The sequence below is a fragment of the Podarcis liolepis genome, assembly GCF_965112155.1.
Source record: "Podarcis liolepis genome assembly, chromosome: 6".
Lineage (NCBI taxonomy): Eukaryota > Metazoa > Chordata > Lepidosauria > Squamata > Lacertidae > Podarcis > Podarcis liolepis.
Window position 1 is genome coordinate 43,542,672 of NC_139559.1, and position 21,251 is coordinate 43,563,922.

Genomic DNA, 21,251 nt, shown 5'->3' on the forward strand with positions numbered 1-21,251 from the left:
TTGTCGTTGGAGGAGTCCCTCAGTCCCTCGCTTTGCTGCCTCCTCCCCCCCCCCACCCCCAAAGCTTGGAGGTTCCCCGGCAAGGGGGAGGGGAAAAAATTGAAAGTTACACTTTCGTGCGTCCCTCCCGGCGTGACGCTGCGCGCTGACGTCACGGGGCTGTAATGGTGGTGTGCCTCGAGATTTTTTTCATCAAACAAGTGTGCCTTTGCCCAAAAAAGGTTGGGAAACACTGTTCTAGACTACCTGCATTGCAGGCAGGAGTCAGATATAGTCGGTTCTAGTCCAGTGCCTAAGCCAATACCACTCACATCTGTAACCAATAAAGTTGTGGCCTTATTTAGCCCATTAACCCAAATTTTGGTGTCCATGTGAGTTATTATCCAGAAATGGGGGGTGGGGAGCTCGGGGCCTTGACGTGCAATGGCAGCACACTCCTGCACTCACTATGACCCCACAAAAAGGTTACCATTGGGCATTTGGGAGCACAGCACCACCATTGGGAATGGCTGGGAAGAAGAAAAGAGAGAGGTCCTCCAGGAAAGGAAGCCTGGTCAGGAGGTGTAAAGGAAGATCAAGCTATAGCCTCTCCTTCAGCAGGGACTCAGGCACAAAGGATTAAAGGGAAAGCAAAGATGACCAAGGTCATTGGAGAGCTGGAAACAAGGTAAATGATAGGTAGCTGCTGCACACAGAAGGAACCCCTAGGATGCAAAGAGTTCTTGTGTCTCTGTGGAGTCAAGGATCCACCTGTCAGTACCTGAGGGAAGGGCCTGTGTTGGGGATCTGAGGATCCCTTGTGGGAGGGGATAAATTAGGCAAATAGTAACATCCATGTCTGACAATGAATTATTGTACAATGCCTGAGAATCCCTGGATGAAGGGCAGTTTAGAAATATTCCTAATAAATACATTGTAAAATAAATACTTTTGCTGCCAGCTCTCCAAAGTTCTAACTTACATCCTTCCACTCAATTCCTCTCGTTAAAAGATGGTCTGAAAAAAGTATTATTCAGGGATCTAATGTGAAGGTGGATGTTCTTGGTGGCCAGAAACCATTCACATGCAGAAAAAGTGTGCCAGTCAAACACACACATACAGTTTCAAGTGTTGTGAAATGTTTGCACTGAATTTCTCTCCATATACAATAGTTATGTTGGTGCACCTAAAACTGGGCAAAATTGGGCAGTTTCCTTCCACTGCCTCCCAAAAGAATAAATGAAACATCAAAGCACCGAGATCCATGAATAATTTTTATTGCTCCATATGAAGGGAAAGGGAGGTGCTACAGGCATTGTAAGAAGAGGTGGTTGTTGTTAGCACCTTGCATCTGAGAGTCCTTAATTCAATGGCCAGTTGCAACACTTACAACTTTCATCAAAGACCAGGCCAGCTGCACAAGACATGGGGAATGTTGCAGTTCCAGCACAAATGTAGAATTTATTGGGATCATCTGGATTAACATACATGCCATCAGCTTTGTTTGCACAAAACTCTGTTCCAGGAGGAGTGGTGGGAGCATCTGGATCAGGTGTGGTTGTAGGCCCCGGAGTAGTAATAGGTTCAGGAGTGGTTGATGGTATTATGGTGCTTCCTGGGTCACCACAAACTGAAAGAAACATGCAAAATCAGGAATCAGAAATTTGCTTTCATCCACCAATAACTTCTTCCTAGAACCATTATAGTCCATGAGTATAAAAACCACCTCCTTTAGGAAGGAGGAATAGTAGTGAGCTGCACTTTCCATAATGGGAAACATCGTTACTCTCACATAATGCATGTGACTGGGTGTCAGAGCATTATATAATATGTTTGTATAAAATATCATGGAGGCAAAGCTTATCATCCTGTATAAATTATTTTCTAATAGAATTCAGAAACTCTGTATACAATGAGATTCATTTTCCTAAATAATGTTTTAAGCCATGCAGCAGCAACTGGGCATTCAAAATAATGCATGCTCTAAAAGGAACTTCTCACTCTGCTAGCTTGGTACTTTAAAACTAAACTAGAAATGGAAAAGCCATCTTCCTCAAAATGAAGTGCTATGTTGTGTAGGATTTGGTGTGATGGTCCATAGAAACAAATGCCACATGAAGTGACTTTGCCTTTTTTCCCCATACAACCTGGTGAAAGTCAACACAGTTGACTTTTAAGGAATGCATGCACTACAAAAAGTTCATCTGCTTCTTTCTTCATTTAAATAGCACACACTAAGACATCATGTGGCAAGATGAGCTTTTAAACACCATCTGCTGGTTCCAAAACATTTGCCACTGGGCGGTTTGGACAATGAATGTGCATCTTCCCCATTACTAAAACATAGCTGCAAAGAGTCAGGTGTGGAATCTAAACAACTGTTTGGCTTTTGATAACTCCCCCACCTCCAATGATCCTTTGGTACTATCTTACCTTTGCCTGCAAGTAGGTTCTTCAGCTCATTTATGAGAGGGTAAGGTCCTTCACCACAGAATGAGCCACTGAAGTCATCCAGGTCAATAGCCCATACCATGCCACCACCAAATTTGTTGTCCTTCACAAACTGAGTCTATAAACAAAAAGGATAATGCTTTATGGCAAGCTCCGCTCCCAAGCAGTGAAAATTGTTGAGAAAAACCCACTAATTCAACACCAGTATGACACCAAGAAAACTACCAAACAGGCTACTCGGCAAAATTACATCAACCATTAATCTTGTCTTGATGTTTGTATCCTGAATGTTTGTGGGTTGCTCTACGTAGCCAACAAAGGCCGCATTCACACTGCACCTTTAAAGCGCTATGATACCCCTTTAAACAGTCATGGCTTCCCACAAACAGAAGCTGTAGTTTATTAAGGGTGCTGAGCACTGTTTGGAGACCCCTCTTCCCCTCCCAGAGCGCCAATCTCTCTTCACAGGGAACTCTGGGAATTGTAATTCTGTGAGTGGAACAGGGGTCTCCTAACAACTCTCCGTGCCCTTAACAAACTACAGTTCCCAGAATTCCTTGGGAGAAGCCATAACTGTTTAAAATTGTATCACAAGGCTGTAAATGCATGAATTCCCATAATCCCTGGCCACGTGCCATACTAGTTGATGGGAGTCCAACCCACAATGGCTATTCCTGGTCTGCAATATGCAACTCCATTCTTCACTGCTGATGCCCTCTAAACATTCTGCCAGTCATGTGCAAACAGCTTCCTTTCCCCACGGCTGGGAGAACATTTAAAGGACCCAACCATATGGGGGTATAAATGTTTTTCTAGGCAATCGGCACCCACAGCACAATGTAGATTCCATGGGAAAGACACGTGCAGTAAAACCCTGCCCACGTGGTTGAGTCATTTTATGTTATGGTTTTATTGTGTATTTCAGTGTATGATATAAATAAATCATTATACTTCAATTCCGCACTCTGAATAAACAAATAGTTGAGAAAACATCTTCCAGCTCCAAAATGGTTGGGACAACATCTAAAGGTCACTTAGATCTGTAAATGAGAAATGGCAACTCGTGTGTTCAAATTATGCAACACAGGCATTCACTACAGCACTGTGGGTAATAAGAAGGCATAAAATAAAAGGTCATAGTCAACAAAGGCAGCCTTACTTTGCATCCATAGCTTTTTTTGTTGTCAAATCCAACCCACTCAGAACCTTTGTACGCATAGGGAACACACTGGTCTTCAATCCAATTAACTGTAGCATCCCTTATAAAGGTACAGATCTGCAAGCACAGTACAGTATTAATAGATTAATGGATTTGAATCAGATCAATCTGGTGGAACATGAAATTAAAGTCACAACAGAGAAGTTACTTGGTTTTAAATGATCTAATTCATGGAAACCACAGAAACAGAACTTTCTGTCCCAGTTAAGAGAGGAACACAGCAGACGCCCCTGTTGACTTTTGGAGATGGAGGGCTACAGCATCCTAGAGCTCCTAAGATGCCCTTACAGGAACAATATGACTGCACCATAAAGCTGCTTTGCAGACTAAGCAGCTGTTGTAACAGTGGAGGTTTGAATTCCCCTACAGATTTGTTGTGTGGGTAAAACTACTCTGATATATGCAGATACCAAAATATTAGAAATTCAGCAAATAACCTCACACAACCATAATAACAGCTGCTAAGAAAAAATGTAATTTATCCAAATCCAGAAGGCAAGTAGAAAGACAGCATGATATTTATTTTGGGCCAAACTTGTAGCGTAATATTGTCAAAATATTCCAGTGTGTTAGGTTCAAGATTTCGAAGCCACTTGTATATAAAATAATTTTGGCTCATTTGGTTTATATATTCTGGAAAAAAACATGAGAATGGCAGTAAACCATGTGCAGTGCAGTCCTAAAGTATAGTTATGATACAGCTTAATTCTTAGTAAGCAGGCATAAGATTGTAATTAGAGTGCAATTCTATATTCAGAAGCATGCTCCACTGAATTCAATAGGACTTATTCTCGGCCAGGTAAGCATACATAGGGCTGTAACCTAAAAGGCATCCTGCCCTAGGACTTCTCCAGCATCTTACCTCATAGTAAGCCCAGAAACCAGCTTCACGGGTGTATGGTCCAGAAGAGCCAGCCCCAGAAGCAGGAGCGCCCACTGATGTATCACTGGTAGTAAGCCTAAAGGTACGTCCATAGGTGGGAAATCCCATCATAAGCTTCCCAGCGGGAACACCATTGTCTCTCCAGTATTTCATGGCAAACTCCTGCAAATATGACACTGTGAATTAACCTCACAATCGTTGTTTACCAACACTGTTACCGGGAAATTGGAATGGGGGTGAGAGACCTCCCTGCCCCACACAGCAACATCTACAACATCTACAATCTACAAAGGCATTGCATCTGCAAGGGAAGCTCAGCTCAATTTGCAGGAGCCTGCAACTCGCCACTGAGCCCCATGTCTCCAACAAAGGAAAACAGGGGAAGTGTCAGTACTAAATGTAGCAATTCACTTGATAAATGTATCTACCTACTGGCTCAATGGGAAAACTTTAGAAATTCATAAGAAATCACTCGTATCAATCTTCTCAGTTCCAATGGCATTTAGGACCCAGGAAAGTGAGGTATAAGGGGAGGGGTGTATGAGCCAACCATAATCCCCAAGAGATGTACAGTCATGTTTGCAGGACCTTCCCAAGGAGTCATGACCAGTGATATCCTGCCCCAAGAGCGCCAGACAGATAACCATCTCAATCACAATGCCTATCCACCCCATAGTGGGATGAAGCCCGGACAAGACAAATGGGTGTATTTGACTTGACTTGGCAACCAGGGAACTGTAAATACTTTCCTTTGTACAGTACTGTGATGGAGTAAGTGTGAAAGACTGGAATTGAGTGACATGGGCATGCCTGGATTTCACAATCTACCGAAGACCACACCTTTTCTGTGACATATCCATGATGTCTTGGTGATGCATCCTGAGATGTATTATGGGAAACTTTGGGAAACTTTAAAATACTGGTGTAACCATTGTTCGGGGCTTCTGGCTGCTTCGTCTTTGTGGTAGTGGGAAGTCTTGTTGCAACAATAAAGATCAGGCCTACAGGCCACTGTTTTGGTTCTATCTCCTGGCTAAAGTCTCATGTTTGTGACACCCGACCTGAACCTATGGGAGTCAAAGTTAGGCAATTGTGGGGTGCTCCAAGGACTCCATGTTACAACACAAAGCAACCCGCTAAAGAAAATAAACCGTGCTTTATATTCTTACACAGTTGAAATATCTGAAGTCTCCAATATCAGCTGAACCAACGTACAGTGGGCTGTTGTGCCCTGTAAAGGTGTCCCAGCCACCATGGAAGTCATAGGTCATCACACTAATAAAATCCAGATGTCTGAAATGAAAGGTGCAGTTTAGAATTAGGCTGATTCAAACAACCAAGTCTAGGTAGGTTTTGTTATTTGGAGGATCCGCACCCACCACAGAGTGAAATAAACTTTTCACATCAGCATATTTTTGCAATAAAAATGTTTTTCTGGTGCATTCAGAACCTTATCAACCTCACCTGCAAGGGACCGTAGGTCTGAGAGACCATCAGTCAGAATGTGGGGTGAAAAGAAAGTCAAAATTCAGTCAAGGCCAAACTCTTTGTGATGCTTATGTCTTTTCTGGCCCTGCCCAGAGGCTGCTGAGGTGAGGACTGAGAGTGAGGACCATGGTAGGGGGCCATGCTTCTAACTGTAAAAAGCCCCCCTTCTGCACTTGCTATTCACAATGGAAGGAAAGCTCTCCCGTTGACATCAAGGATGAAGGAGGGCGATTCTGATTGGGATTATGGTGGTTGCAAACTGTTAAAACACCTTTCCGCCTGCCTTCACTTCATGGCCTTGATCTGGCGGGGGCGGGGGGGCAGTATGCCTTAAAAAAATCAGCCATGTGAGGCCAAACAATGCAACAAGTCTCGCAGGACATTTGGCCTTTGGTACTCATTTCCAGTTGGCAGTCTCAGCTCTGGCAACATGTGAAGCAATAATTGGCAAGGGAGTACACCTCTGTATGTAGCTTCCTTTAGCATCGAGTGATAAGGTTTACAGGCCATAGGACTGGAATTCCAAGCAGGCTTGATCAATTAAGCATTACTATAATTGCATTTAACAAAGCTCTTTTTTTCCCCTCTCCACTTACTTTCCTATTTCTGCAATTTCATATCCAGCATCAATGGTCGGTTTACCAGCAGAGACAGCTGCTGTCACCAACAACCTGTTGTTCCCAGTCTCTTTGGCCTCTTTGTCAAAAGCTGCTACCATTTCCTAAAGGAAGAGAATGAACTATTATCCCAGCCTTTTGTTAAGTGACACAGTCCTATTTCTACAGGTCTCTACAAAGCTTTCTTCCCCAACTGCGAAGCCTGGCCAGCCGGGTTGCTGAACCTACTGATCTAATACCTGGATCAGGATAGTGAAACGATGCTTGTCCTCAGGGGGGCTACCCCTAGAACCTGGATATTCGAAGTCCAGATCAATCCCATCAAAGCCAAATTTGCGGAGGTATGCTATAACCGAGTTTATGAAAGTCTTGCGGTTGGCTGCAGTGGAAACCATGGTAGTGAATCTGGGGGAAACAAAAGCAACAGCGGAGTCTGGCAGCACCTTCTCAAAAGAGCATTCCTAGGCAAGAGTATAGCCTACCTTCATCCAATATACCAAGGTACAGTTCTGCACCTCTGTTTTTCTTGCATCTGTTGCTAGTATCTTTCCTTTTGTTTTGTTTTTTGGTTTGTTGTTCGTTTTTTCCCTGTCAGCCAATCCAACTGCACATTGCTTTACAGACTATTTTTTTTCTGTTCTTCAGCTTTGTTTTCTTGCTTTCTTTGCTTTATGTAGTTGAGATACTTCCATTATCAGCCTCAGTCCTACCCTCGGTTATATGACATTTAGCTTTGCATAAATCTGTGTTTGGGTTTGCCCCCCCCCCCCGCCCCTACATCTTGGTCTGCAGCACCTTGCAAGAGAGGGTGGAAGGCCAAACTTTCCTTATCTCTTCGTGTTACCTGAAAGTGGAGAGTGGGGAAGGAGAGGCCAGAATGCATCTGAGGAAAGAATGGACTAACCTCTCCCATGCATATCCCCGGTCTGGTCTGGTCAACATATGCAGTAAAAGAAGGGGGAAAGAGCCCTGAGGCGGTAAAATGGGCTGTACCATTTCCATCTAGAGAGGAGGGTTGCTTTCAAATTTTTAGTGCACTTTGTGTTGAGAGTTTTCTTCAAGTACAAAGGATAGAACACTAAGATGCAGGCTAAACCATAATCTGTCTCTCACGTATTTTTAATATGGAAAGGAACCTTTTTAAAGTGGCATTATTGATCTGCAGCCTGAAATGGTACAGTCCATTATGCGCATTAGGACTGTACCACCTCAGTTTACTACCAATACAGACCAGGCATCTGCCTCCATTCCTGCCTTCCATCTCCTAAGGAAGGAATAAGAAAGCAGCAAACCCTGAATGTAAATATACAGCTGTCTATAGCTGGGTACACATTATACCTTTAGAGAACCTTCTTTCCCTCAAAGAACTCTGGGTACCAGAATTTGTTAAGGGTGGCTGGGAATTGCCACTCCATGAGACGTAAACCACAGTGCCCAGAAATCTTTGAGGGAAAGAATTTGTTTCAAATGTGCTTTAAGTGTGTGATGTATACACAGTTGTGGGCACTGTCACTTCTAAGAAGGAAGTGACTGAATTAGGCACATCAGAGAATAGCTCTCCCTTCTTCTTGCACTTGCCATTCTCAGTCTCTTACTCTCCTGTTACAAAAAGTACAGAGAGGTCAAACAGACCTGGAATCTTGAGGGAGGGCATCCCAGATGGCACTGCTTAGCTTACAGGAGTCTGATTCCACTCACAGTTTGTCAGTTGTCAAATACTATTCTGTTCAACAGTTGTATGCTGATTACCACTCATATTTCCAAAGTTATAGAGAAAACTTACTTCTGTGTACCAAAGTTCCACCCTCCAATAGCCAGCAATGTCACCAAGGCAGAATTTCTGTGAAAAGGAAATATATAAACAAAAACTGAAAACAGATTTGATGTAGAAAATCTATAGATATTGTTCTTGTAAGCTGCTCACTATTTATATCTTCTGCCTGCCAAAATTTCCCGCTGACTTCTACTTAATGCTTATATAAAGTCAAGTTTAGATTATGGAACAAGTTCTTTCTTTATGAGATCTACTGTTACCAATGTATCATTATCACCAGGTCAGATGGTACATCTGCAATATCTGTATCAGTTTAGGCTAGACAAATGTCTGGTGGACCCACAGCTTTTGTATCAGCTTCTAGAACAGCTCTGAAGCATCTTACAAAAAGTTAAGCACCTCTTTTACCCACATCACAGTTACATCTTAATGTTGTGTCTAAGAAAAAGCTGACCTCTGCTTCAGCGCTTGGAACTCTGGGAAGAGCCTGTCCTCGTCATTCCACTCATAAGGGGCAATCTTATTGTCGTTCATAGTTGCAAACGCATACATGAGGTGAGTGCAAAGATGCGGGTCCACGTTGTTTGGAAAGTACTTGGCTGGTTCAGGGCGGTACTGAGCCCAATTGGTGAAATAGCACACAACTTTGCAGGAATGGCCTGGTGAGAAAATGGAGATGGTGCCATTGTTGACACAAAGTCATGTTCAGAGTTCATTCAGTCATTATCCTCTAAGAGCATGTCTGGATGGAGGATTTTTAAGCGGCAGACATAACAATTATGCAATCTTTCCTAGTTCTAAAGACAGTCTGGGGCTAGAAGGAATGGGGACTACAGCACAAAATCCCAGAGCTAGTTTGTCACACAACTTTGAGATATCGTTCCCCAAGCCTACCATTTCCAATTTAATGCTATAGTTCAGTAATGGGTAACCAATATTGTTTCTGAAATAATATGTGAACCCAAACACAGCTATCCTTCAAAGTTCGCATTTATCCAAGTTTTTTGATGCAGTTCTCCAATCAAGCGATGTTTAGTAGGGTTGCCATATTTCAGTGTTGAGCTTTTTTCAGTTCTGCCCAAAGTTGTTGAGCTTTTTTGCCAAAATCATCGTTTTTGAGCTATTTTTGTGGATATTTTTTTTCAAATTTCTGTCTGGATACTGTTGCTGACTGCAGTATTCAAGATAGGGGAACCCTATGTTTACAAAACTGCATATATGTGGGTAAAGATATAAAAATGGAGATATGCAAAAAATGGAGATATGCATAAAAATGAAGGTATGCATAAAATGAAGGAATTAATAAAAATAAATTAGTTAAAAATGCATTATATTAGGGGAAATGGCTTGCAAAAATGTGTCTATGAACTGTCTATTAAAAATGTATTTATTAGGAGAAATTCGTATGAAAATGCTGGTGAATTTTCATGAGGTTTTTTATTATTGCAAATTGCTGCAAAATGTAGGGAACTGAATTTAAGACAGGAAAAATGAGAAGCAAAGAGAACCTTCCTTTCCCTACTTATGGTCAACCTTTCAGAGAGTGGAGCCAGAAACCAAAGTGTGCAGGAAAAGTGGCAAATGTTGGCAGAATATTATGCCAGAACATCACCCTGACAACTAAAATACAGATATCATATTAAATACATTTTGAGTGTTTATGGCTCTCCATTTATACATGTTTCACACACACACACACACACACACACACACACACATGCACAAATAAAATTGTGGACATATTTTATCACATATTGACAATCACTTGCTAGGCCACCAGAAGCCAGCTTAAAAATTGTTCCAGCCCATGAGCTGCTCCATCCCTACATCTTCCTATACGCTAACTGTAACTTTTGTCCACAGCAAACTTACCACCCTCATCAGGATTTTCACTTGGCTTAGGAGTTGTTTCATCAGGAACCTGAGTAGTGGTTTCTTCAGGAGGTGGTGTTACGTCATCAGGAAGAGTAGTAGTTTCATCAGGAGGTATGGTGGGAGGATCAACAGTTGGAACATCACCGCAGCCTAACAATAAGAAGTACAGATGTTCAGAAAGGCATGTGGAAATCTCAAATGCATTTAATAGGCATTTTGACTTATGTGGCTACTTTGACAATTCTGGATTTGTTCAGTATTTTAAGCTGTCAGTAATATCTTATTGCTCTACTGGCTTTTGAGAAATACATTTAAGCTCCTGTTTTGATGGGAAATGGCATTTAATTTTTAAAAACTAATTACTCTGAGATTCACCTGAGACCTCTGATCTAGGTTCACGTCAACAGGCATACTGGTCTACATCACTGGATGGGCAAGTGATAGGTTACATTTTCATTGCTAAAAAAGACCAAAGTAGCTTGATGTTCTATAACAATGAAACCAAAATCCACAACTGACCTATACTTTGGAACAACCAAAATGTCACAAAACAATGAGCAAAACGTCTACTTCTTCTGAACTCTTCATCAGGCTGCTGAGCTGGCCTGATGTTGGAAGCTACAAAATCTGCACTTGGTCACAAGATAGAGGGCAGGAGGCAACAGCAAACGTAATTTGTATAGACTAAGAACCTACAAATTGGTACCAGGTAGGAATTTGTTGCCAGATTAGCTGACAACCGAGGAAAGTCTCTGACTTTTTCCCCAGTGAGCCTCAACTGAGCATAGCTAGGTACAAATCAAATGACATGGGGGAGAACTTCATCCATTCACCCTCTACATTGAAGTCTCTTTGTTACATGCTAGGGAATCAGATTTGCTGGCATTCTTCCTACTGGCTCCATACATACATACCCACCCACCCACCCAAGGAAGGAATGTCACACTGTTGTAAATAGGGCCACCTTGTATTTGGAGAGCCCGTGTAAGATCCTGCTTCACACACAGTGGAGCCCAAGATGGCCTTTGGTGCTACATTTAGGTGCCTTACCTCCTGCAAGGAGACTCTTCAGTTTGTTTATCAGTGGGTAGGCTCCTTCACCACAGAATCCACCACTGAAGTCGTCCAAATCAATTGCCCATACCATGGCACCCCCAAACTTATTATCCTTCACAAACTGGGCCTGCAAGAAAATCATCATCATCATCATGACATTCCTAAGATGCCATTTTCTCATCAGGAGGAAGCTTCAGTTGCATCAGGCCTTGTCTTCTGCTATTCATATTACCATCTGACTTGTATTTCATTTAGTTGCTTTTTAAAACATTCATGCCCCACCCTTAAAAAGACCACTCGGGGAAGTTTTCAGCATATAACGTTACAATTTCACAAAACAATATGGAATAATGCACACACAGAAATGGTTATCTGCTTGTACATGGAACTCCTTGGTTTCCCACACACTGAATCTTTAGAAGGGGAAGCCTTGCATGGAAGAAGTCACTTACATTACAACATGCAAATTCTGATAGCACAAAACGTGACAGAACACACAAAGTTCAGAATGCTGATAAGGATGTCTGTGACAAACCAAATGTAAGGGGGAAAGCTGTATGCAAAAAGGGTTCTTACTTTGTACTCATAACTCTTGACATTGTCAAAGCCAACCCATTCATTCCCTTTGGAGGCATATGGCACCTTCTGGTCTTCAATCCAACTAACCGTGGCATCTCTTATGAATGTGCAGATCTGCCAAAATGTTATGATATTAGCAAGAGGACAAAATGAAGAAGTAGAATGGTCATGTCAAGAAAACAATGACACTCATGTGCTTAGAAATTACCACATGGTTGAGAGGCGTAGGATCATACCTGCAGCTGCTCCTGCCTGTCACTTGCAGAAGATGGCTCCTTTGTGAATTTATTTGTACCTTTTAAATGTAATTGTACTCAATTGGTATTCAATTTGATTAGCCTCCTATTATAATAAATTTGCATAGGAGCCTATGCTTGTACCCAAAGATGCATAGGCTTCTCTACACATGCAATATGAACCTTCCATTTTGGCAGTTTATGGATTGTTTTTAGGGAACCTGTCATTCCTGTGCAATCATTTCAAATGTGTAGGGAGTGGCCAATGGGCTGGCCACCCAGGAAGCTGCTTTATGGGATAGCTCAGTTGACAGAGCATAAGACTCTTAAGCTCGGGGTCGTGGGTTCAAGCCCCACTTTGTGCAAGAGATTCCTGCATTCCAGGGGATTCGACTAGACAACCCTTGTGGTCCTTTCTAACTCTACAATTCTATTATTCTAAGTCCCACCATTCATCTATCTAGCTCAGTACCGTCTGCACCAATTGGCGGTGGCAGCTCCGGGAATACAAACAGGGGTGTCCTTCTGTAGCTCTATCTGGCAATGCCGGGGATTGAATCTGGGACAATCTGCATGCAAAGCAGATTCTCTGCCACTGAGCTACAGCCTTTTGTCATGAACATGCACTAATACTTACCCAGAATGAATGCATTCGTGCTTGGAGTTGATGGCAGGCATTAATACTCATTCAGTGAAGATATAGGATATAGGACATAATATACAATTTGAGGACTGGGGAAAATTGTGGAAAATGAATTTGAAATTTACAGATTGTTCTCTTTTGAAAGAAAACTATATGAAAATGATGTATAAATGGTAGAGATGATGGCAGGCATTAATACTCATTCAATGAAGAAACAACCTGAAGTTTCCTCAAATCAATACCTCATAGTAGGCCCAGAACCCAGCTTCTCTAGTATAAGGTCCAGAAGAGCCAGCCCCAGAAGCAGGAGCACCCACAGATGTATCACTGGTAGTAAGCCTGAAAGTGCGTCCATAGGTGGGAAATCCCATGAGAAGCTTGTTAGCTGGAACACCGTTGTCTCTCCAGTATTTCATTGCAAACTCCTGTTTAGGAAAAAAAGAATATGATATGGAGGGGGTTGTGGGATTTAATATCTGTCTTATTCTATGGGAGTTGGTCAAATCTATTCTCCATCTCCTTACACAGTTGAAATACTTTAAGTCACCCTGGTCTTTGGATCCCACATGCAATGGACTGTTGTGGCCTGTGAAGGTGTCCCAGCCGCCATGGAAGTCATATGTCATCACGCTGATGAAATCCAGGAGCCTGGAGGAAGTCGCACAAGAAGCAGAGTTAACAGCCAACGTTCTGACACAGGCACTAGGAGTCTATCTAAGAGAAGCCAAAGTCAGAGAAGGGGGCTATTATGAAGAAAATGCATGTTTTCTTTTACTTACCTTCCTATTGCGGCTATTTCGTACCCAGCGTCAATGGTTCCTTTCCCTGCAGACACAGCTGCTGTGATTAGCAGTCTGGGGCGACCTGTGCTGGCAGCCTCAGCTGTAAAGGCCTCCAACATTTCCTAAAGAGAGAGGAGGAACTATTAGTTAATACCTATTAGCAGAGCAAGAGCAAACACGTGTCATTTTTTTCTGGAACTAGGCAGCTGTGGTCATTTTAATTTCCTACAATGCATTGCATCAATGTGGGGCACTGATGCAAATTAAAATGACAGTGCCCAAACAGTAGGATGCCTAGGCACCCTAAACGTGGAATCAGACATGCCTATTAGAAGGTCATTTGTCTTTCTGACCATGAGGTTAAATGACCATTCTAAAACTGACAATGGTATCAGAGATCTCAGTCAAGAGTACCAATTTATCAGGGATTCTCTCAGTAACTAAGTCAGAAAGCTGAGCTAGTCCAGCGTCTTGCCTTTCATCTCAAGAGATCCATCTGAAACGCCAGAGTCTAGGCTTATAACCTGGTCTGCCTCATACTGATCTAACTTTATATATGTGCCATTTAGCAGCAAAGGACTTTTAAGTTCCTCTTCACATGCTCAGCAATTGCCAGATTCTAATGTATATTTTTTCCCCTTTGTGATAGTGAGAGGAAAACATTTTAGCTCTGAAAATGGTAACAATATATCCCAAACATTAATCTGTTTTTAAGCTGCAAAGATCAGCAACATGCTGATTAACACAATCCCGAAAAATGCTGGGTTTCTGTTATTTCCAAGACAGGGTTGGATAAGCAACTTTAGGGGGAACCTTGTATATAAGTTGAGGTTCTTGGTATATAGCCCATTTAGGGGCAGAAACATCTCAACAGCATTTATCATCCATTCTACTTATGAGATTTCTATGTTTGTTAAAAGCTTTCAGTAGGCTAAGCTAGCTATGGAAGTATACTACATCTGTGAGAGAATGCTGGGCTGGTACCTCACCTGAATCAGGATGGTAAACCGTTGCTTATCCTCAGGGGGGCTGCCTCTAGAGCCCGGGTATTCAAAGTCCAAGTCAATCCCATCAAAATTAAATTTGCGGAGATATGCTATCACTGAATCAATGAAGGTCTTTCGGTTGGCAGCTGTGGCGACCATTGTGGTGAATCTAAAAGGAACAGATCTCATTCTCAGTATTGCATTTTTACTGTGGTACTAAGGAAAACTTACTTTAAGGTAAAAATGCCTCCCTTAGAGAATGTATGAACACTTGCAAGAACATGTTCGCAAATAAATTAATACTTAGCTCTAGCCCTGCCTTTTCGTACAGACTACTTAATTTCCCTTTATTGCTGTGAAGTTTCAGAATTTCTAACATCTGGTAGAGCTTAGTGTGGTTTCTAACCATCTGGTTGCTTCATAATTTGACTCTTTGTCAGTGTAGAGGTAAATAAACAAAAGCCGTTCTCACTTCTGAGTGCCGAAATTCCACCCTCCGATAGCCAACAGCTGAACCAGTTCGGAATTCCTAAAAGGCACAAAATATATTAATATATTAAAGTGAATAGAGAAACATTTTTAAAGATCTAGGTTTATACACTCAAGACAGTATTATACACAACAGTACAGCACCATTCCCTGTGCAATTATGTGTTTATGCGGCACATGCATCAATCGGATGAATCTAACCTAAAGGAGTTGCATTTAGGCCCCACTGAAACCAACTAACTTTTCACACATTTATTTCAATAGGACCTAAGTGTGTTTAACTTAAGTTGGATCCAACCCAATGCTTATTTCTTTATCACATTTGTATCTTCCCTTTCTTACAAGAAGCCCCAAAGCAGCTTACATGGAATTATCCTAGTTTATTCTACTAACAACAGTGTTGGTCAAGCTAAAATGTGGGGATTTGCCCAAGACCAGTTGGTAAGTAACATGGACTGAGTGGATATTTAAACCCAAACCAACTTCCATGTGCTAGTCACTACACCCGAGTGTGTAAAATTATTGCGTAGATTGGAGAAAGAGGGCAGGGAGGTTGTTTTCATCTTTTCTCATAATACTAGAACCAAATAATCTAAGTGTTGGGAGACACAAGATGGAAAAAGGGAAATCCTCCTTCACACAGTTGCTTCTTCACGATACAGTGATGGCCACCAACCCAGAGACCTTTAAATTCATGATGAATAAGGCTAGTCACAGTGTTTCATTGCTGCCTCCAGGATCAGTGGCAGTATGTCTCTAAATACTAGTTGATGGAGAACGCAAGTGGAGAGAATGCTATTGTGCTCGTGTCCTTTCCATGGGCATCTGGTTGGTCAATGTGAGGACAGAATGTATACTTTTGACCTGATCTAGCAGTCAGGCCATTCACTCTGCCATGGACCATTAACGCCTTTCAGTAAAACTCTTCAAACTACCGGTTAGTATATTAGTATTAGCGTGCAAAGAACCATTTTGGTATGAACAGTGGCAAAGCTGCATGCTCCGGTACCGGGGGCGGAGAGCAGGTGGGGGTATGGCTGGCAGACATCACGGGGGCATGACACGTTGTCCGTGGGGGCGTGGCGTGCATCCCGGGGACGTGGCATGCTGCCTGTGGGGGTGTGGCATGCATCACAGGGGCGTGGCGTGCATCCTGGGGGCGTGGTCACCCGGTGCAGTGGGGGGGTGCGGCGCATGTCTGGGGTGGAACCGCGATGGTACCCCCCTCCCCGATGGTGCTGGGGGGGTCTCCCTCCGCCCCCCGCCCCCCATTCCTCCACCAGTAGGTATGAATTCACATCCATTCTCTAGCTGATGCAATCAGAGTTCAGGGATTGTGGGCCTAATATTATATATCAGTTGCAGTGCACAGCAAATATTATATTGCAGCTGGAATCAAAGTTCCTAAATATTAGCTAGTGACAGCACAGCAAAAGCTGCTGTAATGCACAGCAGCAAGCGAAGACTGAAGCAGCTGGCATCACCACATTAGCTGAAATGTGTCATGTGAAGGGACACTGTTCAGAAGAATTCCTATCACCCTGGCACATAAATTGACAGTTACGTGGCCCTAAACAGACATCCATATGTGAAATGTTGCTCTGTGGTTTTGCATTGCTGCTTACTTTTGTTTCAGTGCAGTAAACTCTGGGAAGAGCCTGTCTTCATCATTCCATTCATAAGGGGCAATCTTATTTTCATTCATCGTAGCGAAAGCATAGATCAGGTGGGTGCAGAGTTGTGGGTCCACATTGTTTGGGAAGTATTTGGCTGGCTCTGGCCTATACTGAGCCCAGTTGGTGAAATAGCATACAAGTTTGCATGCCGAGCCTGATCGGAATAGACGAAACAATGAAGCAGCTGTTTAAAATACTCATTACATCCCATTTCTTAATTAAAATCCCATTCCCAACCATATATTTATATGCCAGGTAAGCATGCAAGGACTGTGTAGCAAGCAAAAACAAAACCCTTATGGGACAAACTTTTGGAAAAATGGGATGTGGCTATTTTCATTTGTACCATTTTGCCAAAAATCTTCATCACACAGGCAAATTTTGCATGTAGCAAGATGATAAATTGTGGAGTGAGGGAGAAGACTTTGAGTATATATATACAACCAGGAGTGCCAACTTGAATAAAATATGGGGTGGGGCACTGGTTAATTTGAGTTAAATAGCAGTTCTGATTATTTGTAAATATTTCTTTCGCATGGAATTCCCAGGATTCTTGACGGCTTACAATATACATTATCCCTTTTTTACCTTTGAAATGACTCTAAAGTAATGAGACATGTCTACCTGGGATGCCTAAGGTAGAAGGAAAGTAAACCTGAGGTTCTCAAGTCTGAAATTCAGTTAACAGCACCATGCTGGGTAGAGTATGTTTTATCACTTTTTAAAATTATTATTAATATTCTGTTGGGAGCCTCCCAGAGTGGCTGGGGAAACCCAGCCAGATGGGCAGGGTATTGTTTGTTTGTTTGTTTGTTTGTTTGTTTGTTTGTTTGTTTGTTATTTGCATCTTCTGCACACACACACACAAAAACACACTGCTCATCCCTAGTTAAGGAATGGAATAAGTACTTACTGATTTGCAACTGCAGCAAAACAGCCAAACCTGCAAAGAACAGAGAAGAGAGTCCAAAGGAATGGAAAAATTGTGCTATGTAGCTTAACAAAGCACCATTCTTGGTGTCTGTGAAATGAAATACCACCTTAGAAACCTTAAGAGAGGCAGTATACAAAATATTATAAATGACTCACCGACCCACAGCAGCACCTTCCCCATCTTGCTTTCACATGAAGGAGCGCCAGGTGAAGCTCTGAGCAGTGCTTTATAGGAGGGCAAGGCCTTCTTATCGCCGTGGAACCTGCACACCTGTACTCTTGAGAAGGTAGGATCACAGCAAAACACGTCTACTGAACTTTTAAAAAGTAATAATTAATCATAATGAAGTCAGTAAGAAGAAACCCCTAATGCTTTGGATTCAGACTTGGTGGGGATTAAGCCATACTGTGTTATTTTTCTATCTAGATTCACAATGTGGTAATATGGGTATTTTTACTGAGTGCCCAATTGCCTTACTTGCTACATTTTTTATAAAAAACACAACCAGGTCAAAGTATTTTGCAGATGATGTTTTATGTATGCAGTCCACACCCCTTTCCCACCAACATCCCCCCATGGACTGGATCTGTGCTGAATTTGTTCCTTGCAGAAAGAGTTTGATTCCTTGAACCTGTAAAATACTGGGTCTCTTCCACCGGGGCTTCTTTTTGCATAAGGAACCCTTGTATTCTTTAAACCAGCCATGATGTGCAACCAGTTCGGGATAGAAACCATTCCCCCCACACACACCTTTTAGTGTGATTTTAACCCTTACTAGAAACTTCAGTGGTGTGATAGATGGCTTGTCATATTTCACTAGCTGCCCCTAGCTCAGTAAACTTGGGCCACTAATATATGTTGCATAGGTATTAATGTTGCTACCATCCACTTAGAACTCGCCATAGGTGAAAAAGTAGATCTCTGTCATATACATATTAATTTCATGACAGTGAAATGATGAAGTGTTACACCAAACATGATAACATTTCAGTATGCCTACAGAGTTGAGATCTTGGCCAGGTATATCATGAGACTGGTATTCAACACTTTGTTAAATATTTACTTTGCGTTTCAAGGCATGTTCACTTTGTTAGTGACTTTTTCCTTTCAGAACTATTCAAAAGCTAGTGATTAGCTAGACTTGGAGCCAGGGGTGGTGGAGCTGAGCTGAAGCAGCAAGATAAAGGGCCATAGTTCAATGACAAGAAGACTTGCTTTACATGGAGATTAATTCCAGGTTTGACCTCCATCATCTCGAGAGAAAAACAGGATCAAGGGCTGGAAATAGCATTCTGCCTGTGATGCTGTGAGCCAGTGTAGACCAACCTTCCCCAACCTGATACCCTCCAGATGTTTTGAACTTCCACTCCCACCAGCTCCACCAGCATGGATAGTGGATTACGGGAGTTGTAATCCAAAACATCTGGAGAGCACCAGGTTAGAGAAGGAATATAGTGAACTGCCTTATCGCGAGTGAGACTCACTGGTTCATCTAACTCAGTATTGCCACTCAACACTGACTGGCAGCAGCTCTCCAGGATTTCAGGCAGGGCATTCCCAGCCCTACCTGGAGATGATGTTGAAGACTGAACCTGGGACCTTTCACATGCAAGGTTGTTCCAATGAGCTACAGCCTTTCCATCAACTACTATGGACAATTGGACTTGTTGGTAGCTTCATAGATTCATGTGCCCCTGGGACACTGCTGTAGCAGCTTTAAGGTGCTGGGTGGAAGGGAGACCTGCAAAGAAAGTGCAGGACTGCTAAAAAGCAATGCACTGTCCATGTTTTGGTGCATGCATTAAGAGGCAATGAAAGAGAGGAAAGGATTATGAAATTTATGTGTCTATAATAATTTCCTTTTGGGTAATTTTCAAGTATGCAAACAGCCCCATTTGGTTGCCAAGGGTTTCAGCTAAAAGCAAGTCAAATGTTCACAAGTCTCAGTTCAGCAAACTCACAAAAATGGAAATAAGCCCAGTCCATGATCATATAACATGCCTGTACTTTGATCCTTAAGGGTGTTCCCATTACTGCCTTCATAAGGGTTTTTTTTGGTGCCTTTCAAAGCTGTTTCACTCCCTGCCCAGCTGCTCACACCTGCAGATTCCGTTTGTTCCTGCTTGTCTACACGCCATTGACAGAATGTCTTTTCCCCTGTGCCATGGTGTTCATACTTTGACTAGAGAGGACTGAAGGACTCCAGTCAGTGTGAAGCAGGTTTGAGAAACAATGTATCCAACTGTAGTATCGTACAACAAAGTATAGAAAACATACCCATTTTGGTTAAATGTCTTGTGAACACAGACTAAAAACCAGAGCTGGAGACAGTACGTTAAATGAGAATGTGACCGCAGCCTTACGTTTGCTGAAGCATTTTATCAGTGTCTGCTACAATTTATTAGTCATCTTGAGTCAGCTAACATCTACTTCCCATGGCCACATATCTAGCATACTTACCTGTATGACATAGACCGAATGAAAACAAGATTTGGAGCTGGGTGCCACCAGAATACTGCTTACACCAAACTCCAAACCAATCTCTAGTTTTCTCACCAGGCACCTTGCTGTTGAGCATTCCCTCTGCAACGCACTTCAGAATTGCAAAGTAATCCCCCATCCCCTTCTCTGGCTGGAACCAGCCACCATATTACAGAGCTATTAATTCATTACAGTACTTTTATTTGAATCAGTGGATTCCTGAGCAATTACTCCAAGCTTCAAAAACCGCAGCTTGTCTTTTGAGTAAGACTAGCTATGGTTCTGACCCATGACATGGCAGGTGGGTCCCCATTTGTGGAATGCCTACTAATATTGAGGGGTAATTTTAAAACACTCCTGTTCACCAAGAAATTTGGTGGCTAAAATAAACTTCCAAGAAATCCTTGAAATCAGCTGTGAGAACATTTGTCTGGCTTTAAATTTGCTATTGCATTGTTTTGCTGTTGTGTTGTTTGACACCTTGGGCTCCTTTGGGAGGAAGGCAAGACAGAACTTTAAATAAAGAATGATGGTGGTGATGATGAAAATGGCAGGAAAGTCAATTTTCTTTGTTTCTCAAAATCAAGTGTTACGTTGACTATTGAGATATGAGGGGGAACCAACAAAATGGTTACATAAACGCAGGCTTATCAGCCTTGAAACTACTGGTACTCTCTATCTTAGTTGGTCAAGGTCCCAAGGTCTCAAAGTCATTAACCTTAACCTAGAAGTCAACAGCTCCAATAGAAATGGGTGAAGTGAGCTCCACCTTCTCAAACCCTGGGATCACACCTCCTGCTACCAAGAGGTGCACCTGCATACAGGTGCATGCAGACAAATGTGATTACATTATTTCTATGGCACCATTTCGTTTTGGGCTTGCAAGCAAAATCTGCCATCGCTCCTTCTTTCATCTCAAGTTGTCATGACTAGCAACATATTTCAATAGGTCCACTAAACACTATGGTTTATGCTGAACACAAGCTATTGATTCATAAAAATAAATTCCACTACTTTCAGTGTCAGTAATTTGGGACAACCTAAAACCAGTCTTACTTACTTACTTACTTACTTACTTACTTATTGCAAGAATTAATCTGTTT

The 21,251-nt window shown here is 42.3% G+C and overlaps 1 protein-coding gene across 1 annotated transcript; it reads right to left on the reverse strand.

Annotated features, from left to right (window-relative positions):
* Window positions 1-1,240: 1,240 nt before the first annotated feature.
* On the reverse strand, window positions 1,241-17,873 carry LOC310709836 (acidic mammalian chitinase-like). Its single transcript, XM_083509882.1, has 20 exons — window positions 17,823-17,873; window positions 17,647-17,676; window positions 16,683-16,887; window positions 15,041-15,097; window positions 14,572-14,737; window positions 13,580-13,704; window positions 13,325-13,448; window positions 13,043-13,225; window positions 11,919-12,035; window positions 11,337-11,469; window positions 10,284-10,436; window positions 8,866-9,070; window positions 8,421-8,477; window positions 6,877-7,042; window positions 6,617-6,741; window positions 5,702-5,825; window positions 4,512-4,694; window positions 3,590-3,706; window positions 2,413-2,548; window positions 1,241-1,609 (listed from the first exon to the last, which is right to left on the reverse strand). Exons 1-20 carry the CDS (start codon window positions 17,845-17,847, stop codon window positions 1,341-1,343), a joined length of 2,700 nt encoding a protein of 899 aa, XP_083366008.1. The 5' UTR covers window positions 17,848-17,873; the 3' UTR covers window positions 1,241-1,340.
* Window positions 17,874-21,251: the final 3,378 nt, after the last annotated feature.

Coding starts and splice junctions, on each gene's coding strand:
- LOC310709836 (XM_083509882.1), bottom strand. CDS start 17,847: ATGGGGAAGGTGCTGCTGTGGGTCG. Junction 13,449..13,579: donor GAAATAGCCGCAATAGGAAG/GTAAGTAAAAGA, acceptor GACTTCCTCCAG/GCTCCTGGATTTCATCAGCG. Junction 8,478..8,865: donor TTCCAAGCGCTGAAGCAGAG/GTCAGCTTTTTC, acceptor TCCTTTTCACAG/AAATTCTGCCTTGGTGACAT.